This window comes from Herpailurus yagouaroundi, unplaced genomic scaffold, assembly GCF_014898765.1.
Source record: "Herpailurus yagouaroundi ecotype Mexico unplaced genomic scaffold, PumYag 182, whole genome shotgun sequence".
NCBI classification, from domain to species: domain Eukaryota; kingdom Metazoa; phylum Chordata; class Mammalia; order Carnivora; family Felidae; genus Herpailurus; species Herpailurus yagouaroundi.
The window spans coordinates 47,460,681-47,482,357 of NW_024412413.1; the positions used below are offsets into that span (position 1 = coordinate 47,460,681).

At 33.7% G+C, this 21,677-nt stretch overlaps 1 protein-coding gene across 4 annotated transcripts in view; it reads right to left on the reverse strand.

Moving 5' to 3' along the window:
• The window catches only part of CNOT2 (CCR4-NOT transcription complex subunit 2), a 132,111-nt gene that overhangs the window by 24,114 nt on the left and 86,320 nt on the right, over positions 1 to 21,677 (reverse strand). For 3 of the 4 annotated variants that reach the window (XM_040491436.1, XM_040491437.1, XM_040491435.1), the window contains exons 3-4: positions 21,111 to 21,233; positions 10,235 to 10,301 (exon numbers count right to left, since the gene is read on the reverse strand). In XM_040491436.1, coding sequence (XP_040347370.1) covers positions 10,235 to 10,301; positions 21,111 to 21,233 — 190 coding nt within the window. Of the gene's footprint in view, positions 1 to 10,234; positions 10,302 to 21,110; positions 21,234 to 21,677 lie in introns of those variants that run through there. The other variant, XM_040491438.1, reaches the window with a different exon arrangement.

The window sequence follows — 21,677 nt, forward strand, 5'->3', positions numbered from 1 at the left end:
ATATGCAAGTTTTAAATGGATATATTCAATTCACTCCAAATGGAATCTGATTTTAACAAAAAGGTTCTAGTCTGAAATTTAATATTATGAATGGATATCGCCTTCATATTTGTATCTTTCATATTTCTATTTTACAATAGACTACGTCTGCCAAAGGTTTTAACAAATTAGATGACTTATGTCTCAATAAAAACATTTTGTACAAATATGGCTTTAAGAAATTTGCAGTTTTATGTTTTTATGTTTTAAATCAAAACTGAGGAACACAGACATTTAACCCCACCTTGCTGATGTAGCTTTAATTTTTATATGAGCCTTTTAAAACACATTTAAGAAATCTCTACTATTTATACATACATACTTCTCAACATTACAATTTTTACAAATCTAACATAAAATGTCAGCAACTGTTAAAAAAAAAAAAAACTCAAGCTGATATAAGAGACAAGAATTTAAAACATTTAAAAGTTTCCAAAGTACAATGACCCTGTATATAATTATCTGGTACTTCTGGGGCCAGATGCAAGGATGCATGTATTCCAACAGGTACATTTTACAGACTACTGAAGTTTTAGCATTCAGCTACAAAACAGAAAAAATTAACTGGGATAAACTTATTTCAGAAATGTCTGACAGATTTCCTAACTTCTGTTAATGTGAAATATAAATTATTAATTTCTTAATGATTCAGAAGTTATCAGGGATATCTGATATTCTAGGTGTTTAGATTCTCTGCCCTTTCCCCATTCAGATTAAGGATGTCCTGCTGTCACCAGTTATCACATCTATCTATGAATGCTTCCATCTTCCTGACCCACACTTTTTGGTGCTTTCTATTTCTAGTCAGCTGTGAAATTGCCTGTCAGTCAACTAAACTTACTCTGAACTGGAAGTTAAATAAAAGTGATAAGATGGAGAGAGCTAATGAATACACAGATTGCTTTAGTGCTAGGGATTTAAAGTGACTCTTTTCTTCCCTTTTTGGTCTAACTTCAGGAGCCAGAATTTCAAGGACCTGAATATTTTGAAACTATAACCTCCAAAAAATTAGAGTAAATATATTTTCTGAATGTTTTACCTCAAGAACTTTTGAAAAATTTATCTTTGGCATAACAACGTACTATCTTCTATCCCAAGGATACCAGTGGATCACAAAGATTTCACGGGAATCTGGGGGCCTCAGTACTTGGCTTGTAGCCTAACGTGGCTTCCCAAGTGAATGAAGCCAATAAACCAACTCAATATATTCTATGTGTACTCTTTTCAGACAGGTTCCATGAGGAACAGAGGCTGGTTCTGTTTTTCTTTAGGTGACATGAAGGGAACTAACTGGCTTAGATTATATGTTGGTGTAGTTCACCATATGTATGTATGGTCACTAAAAGTTTTGTGACCATTAATATACCACTAGCTGCAGACACTTTCTCTGAATCAGGACAAAATAAGGAAAAACAAGAGATTAAAAATCAGCCATATAAGATTTCTTCAGAAGAAATCAGTCTTTTCCTTCTCTTCATCCACTCTAGTTTCCCTCTAGGACCTCTAGATGCTCCCATAAGGAACCACCAAAGTGATACTTTTCATATCACTCATTCAACAAACATTTATTGAGTGCCTCCTATGTGCCAACTACTGTGCTAGCTGCTGGGGATACAGCAGTGAACAAGACAGAAAAGGCTCCTACCCTTAGGGAGTTTACATCCTTTTCCCCAAATATGCTGTCCTAAAATCAGCAATAGCTGTGAATTAACAACAGGAATGTGTTTCACACAATTACTGACCACCAAGAAATATTACACAATTTTAGGGCCAGAAGGGACCTTAAAGATCACCTAGTCCAATGTTCGCATTTTACAGATGAGGAATCTGAGCTCAGATGAGTTAACTGACTTTTCCAAGGTGACACAAAGAACCAAGATTAGAATTTAGATCTCTTAACTCCTAGTGTTCTTCATGGAAACCCTATGTGAGCCCAACATAACACTAAGTGAACACTCTTTGTGAGTGTCTACCAATTTGAGACACCTCTATTTTTTTTTTTGCCTTACCCCCCCCAAAATATTTACCTCTCTTCAAAATTTTTCTAAACCTCCATCCCTTCATCTTTTCCCTCCATCTTCTTTCTTCCTGTCTTTATACCTGTCAAGTTTTAGTTCTAATTTTACTTTCCCTTTCTTTTTCACTCTTATACTTTCAGCACTATAAATAAACATACACTTTCTAAAAAAATCAAGTATCCTTTCGCTCTTTTCTAATAATCAGTATACCTTACTAAAGACTCATTAAGATTTGTTTACTTCAATCCTTCATATACATATTCTATGCTGTATTATGAAAATTTAGAACTTCAGAAATATCTTAGAGACTACAGATTATCTGAACATTAGCAAAAAACTTTTGGAGACAGAAACAAGAATGGCTATGGTTATGGTTATTTATTTAGTCGACTGGCTACTGGCACACGAGTTAATTTATAGTGCTGAGAATGGAGGAAGACAGTATGACATAAACTCAAAGATCAGTGTTTACTTTTATTTTTCCTTTAACACTCTTGAATTTCATAAAACAGGTAAGTTCAATCAGTCTGAGTTGCATTTTTTTGAACGAGGTAGTTATGAAAAATAAGAGGAGTGCATCATTTTCAAACTGGATCATCAAGCTTTGAATAACTTACTAATCAAGCTATTTCAAATTCAATTAAAAACTGAATTCTTTTAAAACAGAGAGAGTATCACTGAATAGGAACATACAAAGACTTATTTTTAGGAAACAAAATATACTAAATCATTAAATTTGAGTAACATGAGTCAATTACAACTGGGTAAGGTCAAAGAGGGAAAACTACTCTTTTAATGATATAATTAGAAACAATCACAAAAAAAACCCCTCTCCAAAATACTATACCAAGAAGAAGATGTGTAATCTAAAGAAGAAGTGGGGGAAAAAAGATCTCATAAAAAATTTGGCATAAAATAACTATAACAGGTAAAAAATATTATGAGGTATAAAAGAATGAACAAAAAGTTAAAAAGTAGTTAAAAACTTTATAGTTCTGAATCAAATTTTTCTTTCAATTTGACAAATTGCTAATAAAGAATAATACAGTATTAGGAGAAATATATGAACATACTCCAAGTAGATTCCTACCTCTAATTTGGCAGGGTGCTAAACAGAGAATGAATTCAATTTTTTATTGATCATTTTTCAGAAATCCAAGAGAGTATGATCTAAGAAATGTTTCTATGAATTATTTCCACTGCACAACTGGTTAAGAGCACATCCGTTAAGTACTTTATGGCAAAATATGCCATCCTTTATTCAATATTTTGCTAAAAACAAGTATTAATAATACAAGTTACAAGAAAAATAACTAGTCATAGCAACCAAACCTTTGAACACTCACACTTAAATGAAGTCTCCTGAAATCTTTATTAAGGAAAGGGTAGAAAATCTATGAATTGGTGCAAGAGGGCTTAATGTGCCCCCTTTTCCATTTCCAAAGCAACTAGCTTCTCCTAGGAACTCACTGTCCTGCCCACACTAACAATGAATAACCACCTTCTAACCTCCAATTTGTCCTCATATCTTCTTACCTCCAATCTGCCCTGCACTTAGCTGATTAATCTTCCCTGCAACATAATTTTGTTATACATTTTCCTTCATTAAAATCAAACGATTTTAGAAATAGGAAAGTCTCCACAGAGATCATCCAACAAAGTTACAGATAAAGAACATTAGGAATTAAGTTACCTACCCAAGATCACAAATAATGAAGAATATAATGATTCAATTTCTTGACTCTTACTTTCAACCAATTATTTTCCACTTCTTATAGTAGTTGCTAACGCTTACATCACCTGGGGAACTTTAAAATCTGGGTCCCCTACCCAGAAATTGTCACTTAGTCTGAATCCAGGCAATTCATGGCCAGTGGGATTTTAAAAATTCTCGAGGTGTTTTTAGGGGTACAGCCAGAGTTGAGAATCACTGTCCTATAGTATTAAATCCAATCACAGTTTAGTCTTTTAAAATTCTCTGTCATGACCCAAAAGATTCTTCTAATCTTTGCTTCCCCCCACAGCTTCATTGAACAATCTTCCTTTTTTCCCTGGTCTTCTCTCCAAATCTGTCCCTGAACTTTTATTCATATCCATCTCCCAACCTAGAATACTTTCCCTTCTCTTATTCTGTTGAAGTATAGATTTTTTTTTTAAATGCCACAAAACAGGTGTTTACACTATACACAGTGTGCCCTGATATATATGGGAGGAACCACTAACTCAGATATGAAAGTAAAATGGATTTGGCATCAGAAAATATTTCTGGAGGAGATAGAACATGAATTAAAATAATGAAAGAGATCTAGTCAGGTATTTGATGGTGGTGATGATGAGTCAGGTGGGTAAAAACATTGTAACAATTCAGTATGAGAAAACAATAAGATGTATGAAAATGAGGACAAGTGATATATAGCGTGGAGGAGGAATGGGCTTGCTTCTGGGTACTAAGGATGTATGGAACAAGAAAGAAACATGGATGGAGTTAACTGGCTTCGCCATTCTCAACTATGAAAAAAGCTGCTGCTATATTGGAACCAGCTGAGAGTACCTGACAACATTTAGCTTACTCCTCCTCAACCTAAGTTCCCACTCTAGATTCATGACACCCATTCACAAAGTAATGCAGGTCTCAAACTTTAGAAATCTTTGGTCTGTCTCTTTCACATCCTACATCACCAAATCATATTAGCTCTATCTCCAAAATATCCCAAATCTGACCGCTTCCTAACACCTCCATCCCCGGCCCAAGCCTATTTTCCTGCCTGGAATGCTGCAGCAGTAGCACTGTCTTTCTCTTCTTATCATTTGGCCCTCACCACTCAGTCCCTTTGCTACAGAGCAAAGTGATCTTTTAAAAATGAAACTGTATCTTAAAATCCTTCCATTAAACTTAGAATAAATCCAAAGTCTTTATAAAATCTCTACAAGACTCCATGATCTGACACCTGCTACCCCATTAATCTTCTACTTTCTTTGTTCATTACACTGGCCCTCTCACTCTTCCTTTAACTCATTAAGTTCATTCTTACATTCTGATGAGGCTCCATTTGCTGTCGTCTGTACCTGATCTTTCCAAAGATCCCCCAGATCTTTTCAAAGATGTCCCTTTTTCAACATTCAAGTTTCCATTCAAATATCACCTCCTCAGAGATAACTTCTTTGACTGCTCCATGTGAAATACTAATTCCATCCACTCATCCCTTAACCTGACTTAATTATTATAGTGCTTACTACCAGAATCATATTATTTCCTAGTTTTCTGCACAATTATTTTTTCCCCATTAAAATATAAGCTCCATGAAAACAAGATCTTTATTATTTGCCATACTCTTACATCCTGGAATAATATTTCACCCATGGTAGAAGTAGCCAACTAAATAGTACTACCATGCCCTGGTCAGAAAACTCTTTAAATCTGTGGATTTAACATTTGTTGTTTCTATTATGTGCTAACAGCCCACTATCTAGGGTCATGACATTCAGTAAGTAATATGTAACGTCCAGGATTCAAAGAAACTTCTGTTCTCAACTGATGTTCACACAGTTACACTTACTAAGTAATAGAATCCTGGCTCTAGTACTTACTGCCTGTAAAACCTTGGGCAAATCCCTTAACCTCTCTTGGGACAGTTGTGAAGATGAAATGAGTTAATTCCTATAAAGTACTTAAAATAGCACCATACACATAGTAAATATGCAGTAAGTATTAACTTTCTGGGGGTGGGTGAGGTGGGATGTGAAACACACCTATGCAAAAAAAAAAAAAAAAAAAAAGTCAACAGGTGGTCCTAAAGGTGAAAATAAACTTACAGTCTAATGAAGTAATGGTTTTCACAAAATCGTTGTTTTCTGCAGGAAAACTGTATGCTTGTGTTCTTGACCTTGAAAAATGGTAAAGATCTTGAGATATATCCCACAGAACTATAAAGATCATACTTCTTGAATGAAACCAATGTAATAGCCTAAGAGGTTTCCCTTGCCTTGATAAACTAGACTGCCCCCAAATTACCCCATGCTGTAGGTGTTGCTCCCACCACTAGAACAACCTTACCCCACAGTCTGTTTAAGGCCAATGTTAAACATGACTTCATTTGTAAATGCTTTCCTGATCATTCTCCCAAGATACGTGATTACTCCCACCTCTGAAACAGCCAGAAAACTCGGTCCTTCCTCCTCTGCTTTGTAATAAAATACCTTGTGTACTTATCTACCAGATTAACTACAGCTTGCTCAACATGCATTCTATAAACATTTACTGAGTGCCTGAGATGTACAGAATACAGAGGATACAAAGGCAGTAAAGACATGTAATAAATAAAGGCAGTAACATCACAGCAGTAGGTACACTGTACATACAGTGTATATACAGCAGAATGACCTCTTCTACCACATATCTGCACTAGGCAACATTATGCCATTCATTTTATGGTAGGCACTCAGTAAGTTCCAATTAAACTCAATTCCTATCTTCTTTTTGAAGCTTACTGTACTTTTTTCTCTCTAAACCCTAAATCTGTCCATACCATTCAACACAATACTTTTTAACCTATGTATTAGCATTGTAGGCTGTTATGTAACATTTTACATATAAATGTCTTGACCTCCCCAACTATAACATGTTCTTGAGAACAAGAACTCCCAGAGCATTTAGTATTAATTCAAGTATCTGTTAAATGGTCCTATAATTTTCTGAAATGTGTCATCTGCCTAAATACACTGTCAACAGCACCACTTCTCAATCACCCACCTGTGCTCTGGTTCTCCACAAAACAAAACAGCCTTCATCTAGGTGTTCTTAAAACAGGAGGATATTGTTCAAAGCATGAGAATGTGCCAACTGCTCTCAAGTCAGGAGTCCAGATCCCAGAAAGACAAATTTATTTCTTTCCCCAGCAAATGACCCAGGTCCTCAGAGAATTCAGATACAAATATTTATCATGGATTCATCCTGAGAGTTAGTTAACCTATGTGCCTATAATATAGGAAGCACTCAGTAAATAGTAGTTTCCCTTCTGTCCAATTCTCCAAAGTTCTAAATCTTTTTGGTAAGAAAGAAGAAGTCACTCCAATTTTACTACCATTTAATTTCAATGCGCTGAATATTGCGGAGAGATTAATTCCTGGTTCCTTGTTAATTCCAAACTAGTTGGTAGCTTTGGGAAGCCCAAGGGGGTCTTTAAACCTATAAGGCATACCCAAAATCTTACACACGCAAAGATGACAAGTAGAGAACATTATGCAACTTGAACACAAGATTCCATTCAATAGCTTCTATAGCTATCATTTAATGCACAGTATTCACATGAACTCGTAGATGAAAAGTAAGTTACATATTTGGATACAGTCAGACTATACTGGAACCTATGATCATACAAGCCCCTAGTCCAGCATCTTCTAGGTACCCTTATGTACTACACAATTACTTCCACACAGATCAGGCAAAATGTAGGCTTCACCAGGCCCGTATCCATTCCAAGAGGAACGTCCTCCCTTGTTTAATCTCTGTGAGTGTCAGTTTTGGAGGCTACTCTTCCTTCTCCACCTCTAACCTCTGTAATCATCAAGAACACAAAACACGGGGTGCCTGGGTAGCTCAGTCAGTTAAATAAATGTCCGACTTCAGCTCAGGTCATGATCTCATGGCTCATGAGTTCAAGCCCCACATCGGGCTTTCTGCTGACAGCCCAGAGTCTGGAGCCTGCTTCAGATTCTGCATCTCCCTCTCTCTCTGCTCTTCCCCTACTCACGCTCTGTCTCTGTCAGAAATGAATAAATGTTAAAGAAATAAAAATTAAAAAAAGAACACAAAACAGATGGTAGACCTCCATTTTAATGGTACAAATTCCTGCTGAACTTTGCCAATCTGAATACAGAGTGAATGGTAGTATTTAATACACTTTGGAGGCAAGTTATATCAAGCCTAATGCACAATTAGAATTAGTTACCATAAGAAGAATGTCACTAATCTATCCCACCTACTATTCCTTCTATCTCACTATCCTTTGTTGAGGTTAGCTTCTCAAGTATTAACATTCTGACTAATTTATACTACTGAAACCCAGAGCCTCAAGTCCCACAGGGTAGCTGGTGTTCTCTCTGACAAGGTGTGTGTTCAGACTACTTAGCAGCTAAATGACATATTTGGCCCTTTCGGGTCTATCCTAATGAACAGAGACTGGGAATCCAGCCCCTGTCTTTTTTTCACTAGCTGTACCTTCCAGATCTGTACCCTGGAAAGGAATAACTGTACCCTGACTTGAGACATTTCAGTTCCAGTTGACCTAAGGGTCAATTTTTCTGTAGACTAATACCTACAATGTCTTAGTTAAAAGACTGAGTCATGCATTGAAAATGCTGGTTCGCCAATGCTACAGGAGGAATACAGCCATTTACTACACTAAATTCCAACAGGAAATATCTGTCATATGTGATTTCTCTTTAAATGACCAAGTACAAAATACTTTATCTAATGAAAACAACTTTGTTCATTCATTAATCTTTGTATACTCTTAATAATTAACACAACCATTTTACACACATAAAGAAGTTAATTAAGTGTCTGATACCAATAAAAAACTGTATTTCAAACATTAACCCATTCCATATCTTAACCCAATTACAATTTCACATTTGCAGGGTAAAAAATTACAGCAGATTTTAGAAGTCCATATAGCTGATTATACTGTAAAATAATTGCCATTCTCCTTCATAAATAACCTTAGCTTCTCAAGTATCATTTTTCTCCATTCCATATCTACTTTCTGCTGTGATAAATTGTGGGCTTTAAAAAGAAAACAAAGTAAGTTCTTTGCAGTTACTCTATAGAGATAAGGGTAGCTTTAAAATAACTAGATATTTTCATGGTAAAGACTGCCAGAACAGTGAAAGTAGTAGGTTTCATACTAAAACACAGGCTAAATGAAACAAGTTACTAGCTAATAACATCCCCTCAACAATTAGAATGAACATTTGTGGATAAGTAAGCAACACCTCTTTTATGCAATGTAAAGCTTTTTAAAAAATATTTTCTACATGACTACAGGAAAAGTGCTAATATCTATATGCAATTAATAATTTTATTTACTAATTCTGTATTAACAAAATTGCACCCCACAGCAAAAGAGGAAGGAAGAATAAAGTAGATGGAAGCTATATTTGTCTAACAAAATAAGTTCCTCCTTCTGCTAACCTTCAAAATAAATTTGAACAATAAAGTGGTCTGACGAACTATTCTGATACCTATCAAAATTTTGCTTATTATACTGGGAAAGGGTCCCAAATCAAATAACTGATTTTTATTTGAAGCTGCTTAAGATCCTCAGTGAGCATACTGTCTCCTCCAGTTACTTTATTTCTGTAATCTTTGGTGGGAATTTATATCCCTTTTAACACTCCCCTTCTATTAACAGAGATGAGACATCAGTCTCTGACATTAATCAGATAATAAAATCTTAGAAAATTAGAGATAATAAAATCTTATTAATATTTAACAGTGTGGACAATTAATTTGAAAAAAATTGGAAGATTTTATTACTTAGTTTTATAAAAATTTTATGTGATAATCATAGCTAACATTTATTGAGCGCTTACTATGCGCCAGGCACTGTGCTAAGCGGTATAAAAGCATTACCGTACTTAAAAAGAAATTCAATCTTATATTTGGAAAAAGCATTGAACTGTGAGTCAAAAACATATGTTCTATATCCAGACTGAGCTAAAGTGAAAGAAGAAATACGTGCTAAACAAAGAGAACATTTCACAAATTGTTATGGTCTTTCATTAATAAAAAAGCCAAAAAACACAAACAAAACAATCCACTCAACTGACCAAACAAAAAATGTTTTAACTTCCTCTAACTGAAAACACAGAGAATGTCTATTATTTATTTGCTCAGCAAATTTTTCTTCAAAAAACACTGTACTAACAAAGGAATGTACAGATACAAAAGATGTAAAAATAAATTTCAATCTATCCTATATCCAGATAACAACAAATTTTGAATTAGGTCTGAAATAATAAGTTTTGCTATGTGAGTGAAATAAGGAAAATCGAAAATTAAAAATCTTTTCTTTCAAATCCTAGAACTGACCCACAAGGGCAGCACTGATTGTTCTTTACTTGGTAGTTATTTTTGTGTTAAATCAAGTATCCCAGAATAAATACAAAATTCTTACTTTGTTGCCCGTATAAACTTGCCCCAAACTGAGACAGCTGACCTGACGTAGATGGTGATGCCAGCATCTAGAAACAAATTAATTATATTAGAGCGTAAAGAAAGTACACAGAGCAATGCATTTACACTTTACAAATCTGTACAATATATCATAATGGAAGAGTCAACACACATTTCTCATTCTTCAAAACATCACAAAACAAGTATTACATAATGAATTCCATGTTTCTAGAGAAAATATCACAATTGGATGAAATCAAAATGTACCTATAAAACTAATTTCTGATTACTACAAGTTTTGTTTCAAGTTACTCCAAATAAAACTACAGCAGCATCATTATTTCACTTAAAACAAAAACAAAAAACTAGGCTAACAAAACCATGAAGGCAGCATCTCAAAAAGTCAGCCTCTATACATGTGTCAGTGAAATTACTTGATTCTTAGATAATATACTAAGCTAAATTCTAAATTCAGTTTATTAAAAGTTGAAAGTAAAATTACCTAAGTAGGAAAGTTTTATATTTTGTAAGAATATTTCCTAACATTTATATTTGCAAATAGTTGATGTGTATCAAATGGGTAGAAAAATGTAACAAACATGCATACAATCATATAGTAAGTGGGCAGAGGGCCCAATACCAAAGGACAAGTCAAAATTACTTACATATACTTGTAAGTATATGTAACTTGTAAGTTACATATACAAAATACTTACATATACATATGCATATACTACATATACTACATATAGACATAGTATATAATGTATACGGTGAGTGAGTGATGTGACTTTGGCACTTATCAACGTCTTTCAATTTATTGCATCAGTGTCTTTTTTTCCTAGTAGAATATAAATTCTTTGAAGGCATGTTATATATTCATGGAACATGTTATATATATTCATTTTTTATTTCCTCACAGAGACTGGGCACTGCATGTGGCAGTGTTATACACAAAGTAGATAAAATGAGTAAATAAAAATGTGTACACTTAAGTGTATGTTTGTGTATTCTCTTATATTAAGCAACCACCAAAATAATTTAACTATATAAACCTTGGGCCATATCATCTTAAGAGTTACACTCTAGTAGAAGCGAATGAATTACACACCTAATTATACTCTAAGGTACAATGCAGTAAATGCTCTGAAGTATCACCAGAGGAAGATAACTCTAAATGAGGGTGAGGTAACAGGAATATTTTATAGAGCAGTAACATCTGATGTGGGTACAGATGAAGGATCTTCCAGGCTGAGAATACGCAGTGAGTAAAAGTATGATGAAAGTTAGTGACAGGATTAGAATACAAACAAAATAAAAAACACCAGTGATTTCATAACATGTAATTAGTGAAGGGAGGTGGGGCTTATACGCCTATGCGCATTTGGGCATACACAGAAGAATGGAAAATAAAAGAATATGCTGGGGCCAGATGACTACCACCTATGGCAACAAAGAGAAAAAATATTAAACAAGGAAGTGACTTGATCAAACTGTGCCCTAGGATGATAATTCCAACAGCAAAAATGTATGGAGACATAAGTTACTAAGCCAGAACAGCAGAAGTGGGACTATAAAAGAGAGGCACTCTGGGGCAGAAGCAACTTTCTTTGATGTCCTGCTGAAATGGTTGAGGTTTACAGAAAAGGAAGAGGGTAAAGAGTCACCAGACAGGGAACTATCAGGCCACTCTGGTATCCAGTGAAGAAGTGTGCTGATATCGACTACTTAGGGAAATCAGAAGTAGCAATACTTACATAGAGAATTTACAATGCACATTTCATGCTATTTTCATGTCAAAATTCTGAGGTGTTCAAATTATTCAAAAATTCACAAAAACTTTCATACAATAGTTTTAAACTAATGATATACATCACTCTCCTGAGGTAGGGCTGAGTAACACACTACTCAGAAAATAGTATCTAAATATAGAAAAAAAATTTTTTTAAAAAGCCTCAAACCTTATAAATATTCCTTCTCAAATCCAGAGGGTACACCATCTAACCAATCAAACTAAAAGAATACGCATTTTATGCCTGATCAAGTTCTTTTGTTAGATACAATCATCATTACTGTTGCCAACTAACTGGAAATATTTTAAGCACCTTAAAAGGCTCATTTCCAAATTACAAAAAAAAAAAAAAAAAAAAAAATAAAAAAAATGTGTAACATATAATAAAGCTTTAGTTGGTGACAGAAGATAAAAGGCTTATATAAAATACTTAAAATCATGATTTTCTCTTATCAATGTACAAATAAAAGAGTAGTTTCCAAAAGCTTCAAATATAAGAGATCGGAAAATATGAATACATGTCTCAGAATGATCCACAATGTGGACCTTTTAGAAGGACCTCTTAAAAATTTTACTTTTCCCAGAAATTTATGTTTACTAAATATAAAATTATGTTTACTAAATACATAACTCCAAAGAGACATTTTCGTCCACTTTCTCACAAAATTTACATACCCACAGAAATTACAGATATGCCAAGATATCAGCCCTCACAATAGCAGGAGGCTGAGGGAGGGAGGCACAGCATGAAGGTAGAGAGGGGCATGGCTCCCTGAGTCAAGTACTGGAGACCAAGAGCAGTAGGGTGACCCATTTACCAGTGTGACATAATAAATATTACCCTTTTCTCTATGTGTGAGAGAACATGAAGAAAGTTAGTACTAACGATACTCTACAGGAATAGGAAAGTAGTTTTATTAAACTTAAGAGTTTATAACCTTCAAAACATCCATGTAAAATAAGCATTAATTAGCTACGCAAACAGATATTAAAATGACTGCCTCAAAACGTCAAAAATACAAATGTATGATTTCTTATAAAACTAGTTCCTAATGGTATGTATTTTTAAACTCTGAGAGCATGCTTCATGAAATATGTCAGTGCTAAAAATGTATTAACACACAATAAAGGAACGTGAATGGATAGAAATGCTATTTATAAGGGCAAAGAAAATGTGTAAGAAATGTACCATGACACAGCAAGAACTATAATTAACAGACAACAGAAAACTTACATATATTTTAAATGCTGAAAGTTAATAATATAAATTTCTTAGAAAAATGTGAAACTTTAGATCAATAGGCACATTACAGTAGGGAATGCAACATAAGCCCAGCTTTGGAGTCAGAAAAAAAAATCTAGGTTTGAATCCTGGTTCTGCCACTTACCTATGGGAGAGCCGGGCCATTGTTCCTTTCCTGTAAGATGGAAGTAACACTACCTACCTCATAGAGTTGAAGTGAAGATTAAATGAGATAAGATATGGCACATAGTAAGTGCTCAGTAAATGGTAGCAACTGCTGCTAATAATCTAATTTTCCTCCCAATGCAGGACTCCCTTTAACAGCAGGCAGAGGGTCATTCAGCCTTTGGGGAACTTATTGAAAAGTACCCTACATTTATATTAATTTTTGTCTAAGAAGCTAAAGAAAGAAGTTCATCATCACAAATTCCAGGCAAAATAAGAACTTATGTTCACAGATGGGGGAAATGGTAGAAAAAAATTAAATGTCACACAATCAGTAGAATGCTGAAACCAACAAGGTTACCATGTTCCCAGTCCAAAACCATTTCAATCAGTCTTTCTCATTTTTCAAACAGTCTATAAAACACACTGCAGTCAACCAACAACAAAAACCAGGAAGCAGCTAGAAGAAATAGTAATGTGATTTAATTATTTCCGTGACCCACAAAAAACCCGTTTAATCCTTTATTATATACAATGTTAAGAAAATCGATAAATTAGACACCGTATTTAAAAGATACAGTTGTATTTACAAGATACAACTCTGAAATCCATGACCAAAAAAAGTCTAAAAATTTTTTGTTTTAAAAATATGTATGAAAATAGATAGTTAAAAATTTAATAATAAACAAATGTGGCTCCTGCCAGCAATCCATAACAACACAAAGGTGTTAATTATTCTCTGCTTCTCAACAGTGACCACCTCTCCATTATTCCCTTCAATAAATGCACCTTCACTCACAAAACATATTAAACACTAAAATCAGTTTTGTCAAGAATTTATTTTCTAATAACAAATGTCTTCAAAATGCAGGAAATTTTGGTTAAATAAAAAATTCCCTGATCACAAAAGCAATTAAAAATTGAAACAAGTTTTTAAATATCCTTAAAAAAAATTCACTGTATAATATACGTAAAGGTATGGACAGAACAGTTCCTAACATGCTGCTATTAATCCAGCACAAAAGTAACAAAGAAGTATAACTTTGACTATATATCTACAAACAGGAAAAAAACATAACAGAAAAGAAGTTCTCAACCTATGACAGAATCTGAAGAACATTTTAAAATTAAAAACAGTACAGTTTAAAAAATGAAAACACTGAAGTCAGAACGAAATCTAGCAAACAGACACAAAAAGAGAAACTGTAAGAAGATAACACAAAAGACCAAAATAAGAAGGAAGAAGAGAGGGAATAATCAGAAAAACTTAAAATAGTCAATAAGTCACAGGACCTTGTACCTTATGAATCAGATAAAAACAAGTTATGGGTTTACTGGTTATTTCAAATAATTTTGACTAAAACATTAAGTTTTACAAAGCACTGTTGGGGGCGCCCGGGTGGCTCAGTTGGTTGAGTGTCCGACTCTTGATTGCAGCTCAGTTCATGATCCCAGGGTCATGGGATCGAGCCCTACATTGGGCTCTGTGCTGAGTGTGGAGCCTACTTTGGATTCTCTCTCTCACTCCCTTTGCCTGTCCCCTGCTTGCATGCTCTTTCTCAAATAAAAAAAATATTAAAAAGAGCATTTACAAAAAGTATAATGCATGCTACGAGAGTCAATGTAAATTCCTACAGAACATTTAATATTCAAATTCAAAGTATGGCAATGAACATCTTAATATTATCTGAATTTTAGCCAAATATATAGGAAGGCATATGACTAATTCAAAAAATGTTCACATTTCTAAAAGGTTTTTTTAATATCCATTTCTAAATAGTTTTCTATGAAGTTTGAATTAATTATATAGTTCTACAGCAATTACTTCAATACTCCCTCAGAGACTGGCTATTCTTCCATGAAAAACAAAGCTTCCTTACTAGTATGTAGAAATAAAATATCATTCTAACTATGAATTTTTTTAACATTAAAAAAATATTTTTTAATGTTTATTTATTTTTGAGAGAGAGAAAGAGAGCACAAGCAGGGGAGGGGCAGAGAGAGAGGGAGACATAGGGTCTGAAGCAGGCCTGAAGCAGGCTGATAGCACAGAGCCTGATGCAGGGCTCAAATCCATAAACTGTGAGATCATGACCTGAGCTGAAGTCAGATGCCTAACAAACTGAGCCATCCAGACACCCCTCCATGAATTTTTATTATTATTATTGAGATGAAACATTTTGTGATTCTTTTTGTACATATATCACAATTTGATATATCTTATATCATTTTAACCCCCCCTTAATAATAAGCTTTTATCTTTAAAATATGGAGTTTGAAGATTATGTGACTGCCCATGAATGTAAAGGGTTTTAGAGCGTTCCCTTCAAATGGTTTGATATTTAATTCCAGTTTCTTTAGAGTACAGTCTGATTTATTTATTATTTACATTTAACTCTATCAGGTTATCACTGTCATAAAAATTTCACACATTTATACACATTCACATTTTCAATTAAAGTTTTAAAGGCGATTTTTGAGGTTTTTTAGGTAATAATATCTGCAAATAATCTTAACTGTTATTTTTCAATATCAACTCCTTTCCCTCCCTTTCTTTAACAAAAACTCACTGACAGCCTACTAACTCATACGCATTATTATATATGTGTTCTAAGAACACAGCAGTAAACTAGGCCTAAATTCTAATGGAGTAGAGAGGATAATAAACAATTAATGAAGATGTATTTCAAATACAGAGATGCTATGATTATGAAAGTGCAAGAAAGAATCTTGAAGGATACAGTAGGAGTAGTACTGATAGTATACACAAAGCTACTTAGGCAAAGAGAGACGGCTTCTTCTCAGGGAAGGCATTTTAGTAGATATAGTGAGAGATAATAGTGAGACAGAACCATGTGAAGATCCGAAAAACAAACAAAACAAAACAACAACAACAAAAAGGACACCAAGGTCTTCAGGTAGAAAGGAATGTGAGTGTAATTAATGAACTGGACAGTCAGCCAAGCAGGACTCCAACATGTAGTTAATACTAATAATGATGATGACAACAATAATTTATTTTATAATAATACAAGTTTATAAATAGGTTTTAATGAAATACTGGTTATTAATTGGTCTGAAAGAAATCCTAGCAGCCATAATTACTGTAGGCTAACACAAGTACAAAAGCTAGGTATGAGTTCAAAATGGTTGCTGTTTGTCAAAATAAGAAAGTGGCCTACTCTTATCAGTTTTAAGAGCTTTTTAAAAAGGAACAGGTGTCACATTTCGTGTCTTTACAGCATATATTAAAGCAAGGGAAAAGGAGTTCCCGTGAGTTTGTGCTTCTAAAATGATTATGCTTAAGAATTATCAATTGAGTGCACAGACTCACATGACTAGAAAATAGACTAGCAATTCAAATACAAATATATTTAAACAATAACTCTAAGCTGTTTAGATTATATTATCCCCAAAGAGCTGTCTATTGACATCTTATATGAATGTTTTTCATCTTCCATAATGTCCCCAAATAGAAAATAATTTTTAAAAAAAGAAAATAATTATACTAAAATAGAAATCAAGCCCATATCTACCTCTAATTTATTTAATCTTGTGAAAACGCTTAAATAACATATCTGTAATATTTATAAAATGGTGTTTATACATCAAAATAGCAAATTCAGCATTCTATACAAAGACATATCCATACACAAGCATCTCTTGAAATAAAAGGCCTTGGAAAATAAGTAGTCCTGAAGAACTACTTAGCAATTTAATTAGTACACAATCACATAAAGAACAGCTTCCCAAATACTTCTACAACCATGCATATGATACTTACATTTTATACTATATGGATAGGGTACATTAGGACTTTTTTAAAAAAAAATTTTAACATTTATTTATTCCCGAGAGACAGAGCATGAGCAGGGGAGGGGCAGAGAGAGAGGGAGACACAGAATCTGAAGCAGGCCCCAGGCTCCAAGCCATCAGCACAGAGCCCTACACGAGGCTCGAACTCACAAACCATGAGATCGTGACCTGAGCTGAAGTCGGCACTGGATCGACTTAGCCATCCAGCTGCCCCAGGACTTTTTAAAATAAATGGCATACAGATTCACTCAATCACTGGTCAGTTTTTCTTTATCATAAATAAGAATTTGAAATTATTTTCTCACTGTTCCCAGACAGAAAAAAATTACAAAATTATCTCATCTATTTGTTACGTTTAAAAGCTTTCTCCTCAATAGTTTTATAGTAAAATAATTGTTATTTGCAGATGATATACATAACTATGTAAAAAACCCAAGACAATCAAATGGAATAATAATATTATTATTGTTCATATTAGTAGCAAAATTTATTTAATATTTACTATCTGGTCTTCTGAAAGTTTTGCATATGTTTATTCATTCAATCCTTATAACCACCTATGAATCATATACTGTTATTCTTATCTTATAGATTAAAAAACTGAGACACAAAGAGACTAAATTGCCCAAGGACACCTGGTTAGTAAATCATGTGAGTGAGATATAAAATCATACAGTAGGACTTGCAGAGCCCCTGTTCCCAATCAACAAAAACTAGTAAGAGTTTTGTAAGGTAGTTGGTTATAAAATAAATACAAACTATTCTATCAGTAAAAACCAATGAGAAAAATGTAACAAAAATGGCAACCATAAAACCCTACTTATTAAAAAATGGCATCAGAACAACAGAAGACAGACACCAGACTTCTAAAAGAAGGTAACCATAGGTATAAATGTGCAATAGTCAAAAATATTTTATAAAGAAGGATGTGAAAGACCTTACCTGACTAAGATGTGAAAATTGTCTATAAAGCTACAGCAATTCAACTATGTTGCAGTTCTGCCACAGAATCAGCATGAGAAACAGAACAAGAGTTTAGAAACAGGCCCAATCAGACATTAATACATATGCAGGGAGGATTTCAATTAGCCTTAGATGAATGGTCTAACTCAGGGCTGGGCAGATTCCTGCCTGCAGGCCAAATCCAGCACAAAGCTTATATCTGTAGGGTGTGTGAACTAAAAAAAATTTTTTTTTTACTTTTTAAATGGTTATATAAATACCTACATAATATTCTTTATTTTGCCTCTTGGCCTATAAACCCTAAAATATTTACTATCTGGTCCTTTATGGGAAAGTTTTCTAACCTGTGATCTAAATTATAAATGGTGTTGGGACAACTGGATATTGGATAACCTGAAAGGGTGGGAGGAGTGCCGGGTGGAGATCCAGGCACCAATATTCACACTTCAAACTAAAATATATTTCTAAGGGAGCTAAGTTACATGTGAATAATGAAGCACAAAAATGCCAGAAGAAAATAGCTGGAAAAAGTCTAAGTATGATCTCAAAAACATAAAAGCATAAAAAATAAAGCACTGAGGAGTCAAATTCAGTAAGAATGATAGATATTTTTACATTTAAAAACCATTCCCTAAACTGTAAGCAAAAAAAACTGGGAAAAGTATTTGTAATGGAGCACAAGGGTCTATTAATCTTAATTTATGGAGAACACTAACAAATAAACAAGACTTACCATCTCAATAGAAAAATAGAAAATGGGACAAAAATAGGTAATCCACAAAGGAAGAAATACAAATGGCCAGTAACTACATGGAAAAGACATGTTACCATGTGTGTTTGAGTGTGTGCATGCCTATGTGTGTAAATTTAACAATGTCTTAATATATTTTAAGACAGTGAGTTTCTTCTGTATACTGCAAAGACTTAGAGGTAACTAACAGCTGGTATTTTTGAGGGCATGGAAAGTGTTGCTCAGGGTAAAAACTGGTACAAACTTTCTAGTGGAAAATATGTTAATATGTTCGAGATTTACATGATAACATTTTTAAAGTAAAAATATTTAATGTATTAAATCAAAATTTTAGCAGAAAATTATTCCTGATCAGCAAAATTATGGGTAATTTTTCTTCTCCCTTCTCATGCATGTTTTTAAAAATCTGTATAATACCTCTGGTACTATTTTGTTATTAAAAAAAGTACCAGCAACAGTAGAAATTTGTCCCAGCTTAAAGGAGAAAAAAACAGAGGCTTGGAGAAGTCCTTGGTAACAGGCAAAGCCAAGATCCAAACACATATAAGTGTTAGGCTTAGAGCCTAATTTCTTATGTCTCATTACCTTCTTAATTAAAAAAACAAGTTTTCTAAAGCAAATCATTGTGTTATTTTTGTGACAAACAACTGAACAGGAATGGTAACCAACATATGTGAGTGTATTTAATAATGGTGACTAAAAACCTCGGATATATAGCATTTCTGTTCTCTAGAAGGCATACATCTCTGTCATTCTCTGTACGTATTTTATTCCAGATTTGTTTGAAAGCTTCATATCTTCCTAATCAGAATGAGTGCTTTTCTTCAATAAGTAATATTCTACTACCATTTTTTTTCATCAGACTTAACTTTCCCTATACAATCATAGTAATATACACGTGGATTAGTGTTATAGTTTTTGCAACCAACATTAGCCAGAAGATATTCCAAATTCTTCAACTACAAGACCAAGACGTAAACATAGAAACTTAAGTAAAACGTAACTCAATTATAATTTATATCCAAGAGCAAACAGTTAGAAGAGCAGTAAGGTAACAGAAAATTAATGAGATGACACTATTCTATCAGCTGTTAAACTGCACACTAATTATGAAGTCACCACATATTTTGAAAAGAGTCCTAATAACACAACTGACACTGTTGCCAAAATGACACAATTTTCAAACAAAAATAAAGGGGAGTTGCATCAAAATAGGAGGGGGTAAAAACTGCTTGTAAGACACAGGAATTAATTTACTAATGGTCGACTTTAATGAAAAATGAGAGCATTTCTTACAGATCTTAGAATTTTATCAGTGCTTTAAATATCAGTAACAATCCCATTAGGTTATTAACTAGAATAGATTGTTATATAGATAGGGAAATTAGGAATAGCCAAGTTTATAAAGGGTTGAAAAGAGAAAAAGGGTGGGTGGGTACAAATACAAAAATGCAACTGGTTTAACTACTGTAGTATATAGTGTATAATTTAAAGAGGCTTACTAGAATTTGAAAACAATTAATTGATTTAAAAATATTTTATCAATTTGCTAATTATGACTTGGCTGTGTGAAATCCTTTCATTCCAAACGGGATTACTGAACTACTAGCCTTCCAAAGCACTTAATTCACACCTCTATAACATACCATCTATGTTTGAATACAGTTCTTCCAAAATTTTTCTGTAGTAGCATCTCTACAGATGAACAGAGGAGATACTCTTACTAACTGAAGCTTAGGATTACACCCTGAAGATTAAAGAGCAAAGGTAAGGTTTCACTAAATCTTGCCATTACATCTTTAAATCTGTGCAAATCTGCTTTCTACTCTATGTGTATATTTTAATATTAAAACAAGTTACTTCACAAGTTAAAAAAACTGATAATCTAGAATACCATGTTTACCAGAGGATTTTGAGTACTTCCTACCACAGTATTACCATATCCCAACTTAAGAATTATAGGACATTTTATCTTCCATTAGAATGTAAGCTCCCATAGGCCATTGTATCCCCAGGGTGTAGCACTGGGCCTAAAATACAGTCACTCGATTAAAGACGGTATTTTGCAATTCATATACTATTTTTCAGGAACCAGAAGGACACAGACATACACTGCTAAGTAAACACAATATAACTGATTAACTTACATCTTTTTCTGACCGATGTGGAAACATAGAAGACTGGCTGTAGTACATGTTTTCATCATGGTAGTCACTGTCGACCCCCTCTACAAACTTCTTTCTTGAAGCACCAAACATGCTGTTTGTCACCTAAACAAAAATATTGCTTTTATCAAGAGTAATATTTTAGAAAATGTCATGCTTTACCAAACTCCTATAAGGAAAAAAGAAAATGAAGGAAGCAATGCTAAGATAAAGAAACAGATTGACTACGGAAGGGCTAACAGGGCATGTGAAAAAGTCGGAAATCTGACTATAAAATTACAGTATTAAATTTTTGCTTCCAGGCACATAAAATAAGAGGAGAAATTTAATAAAGCCAATCTTATGCAATAATTCCACTTACGTTAAAAGAAATAAACATCACTTATTCTTGAAAAATTACAACCCAATATATACTTTCCCATACAAAGATTGTTTTTAAATTCAACTTTGGGCTTAGTTATTAAAAATCTTCACATCCATCTTCAATATTATTGTCTCTGTCATCACTGTATCCACTGTGTAAATGATCTGTTTTCCAGAGCATATCAT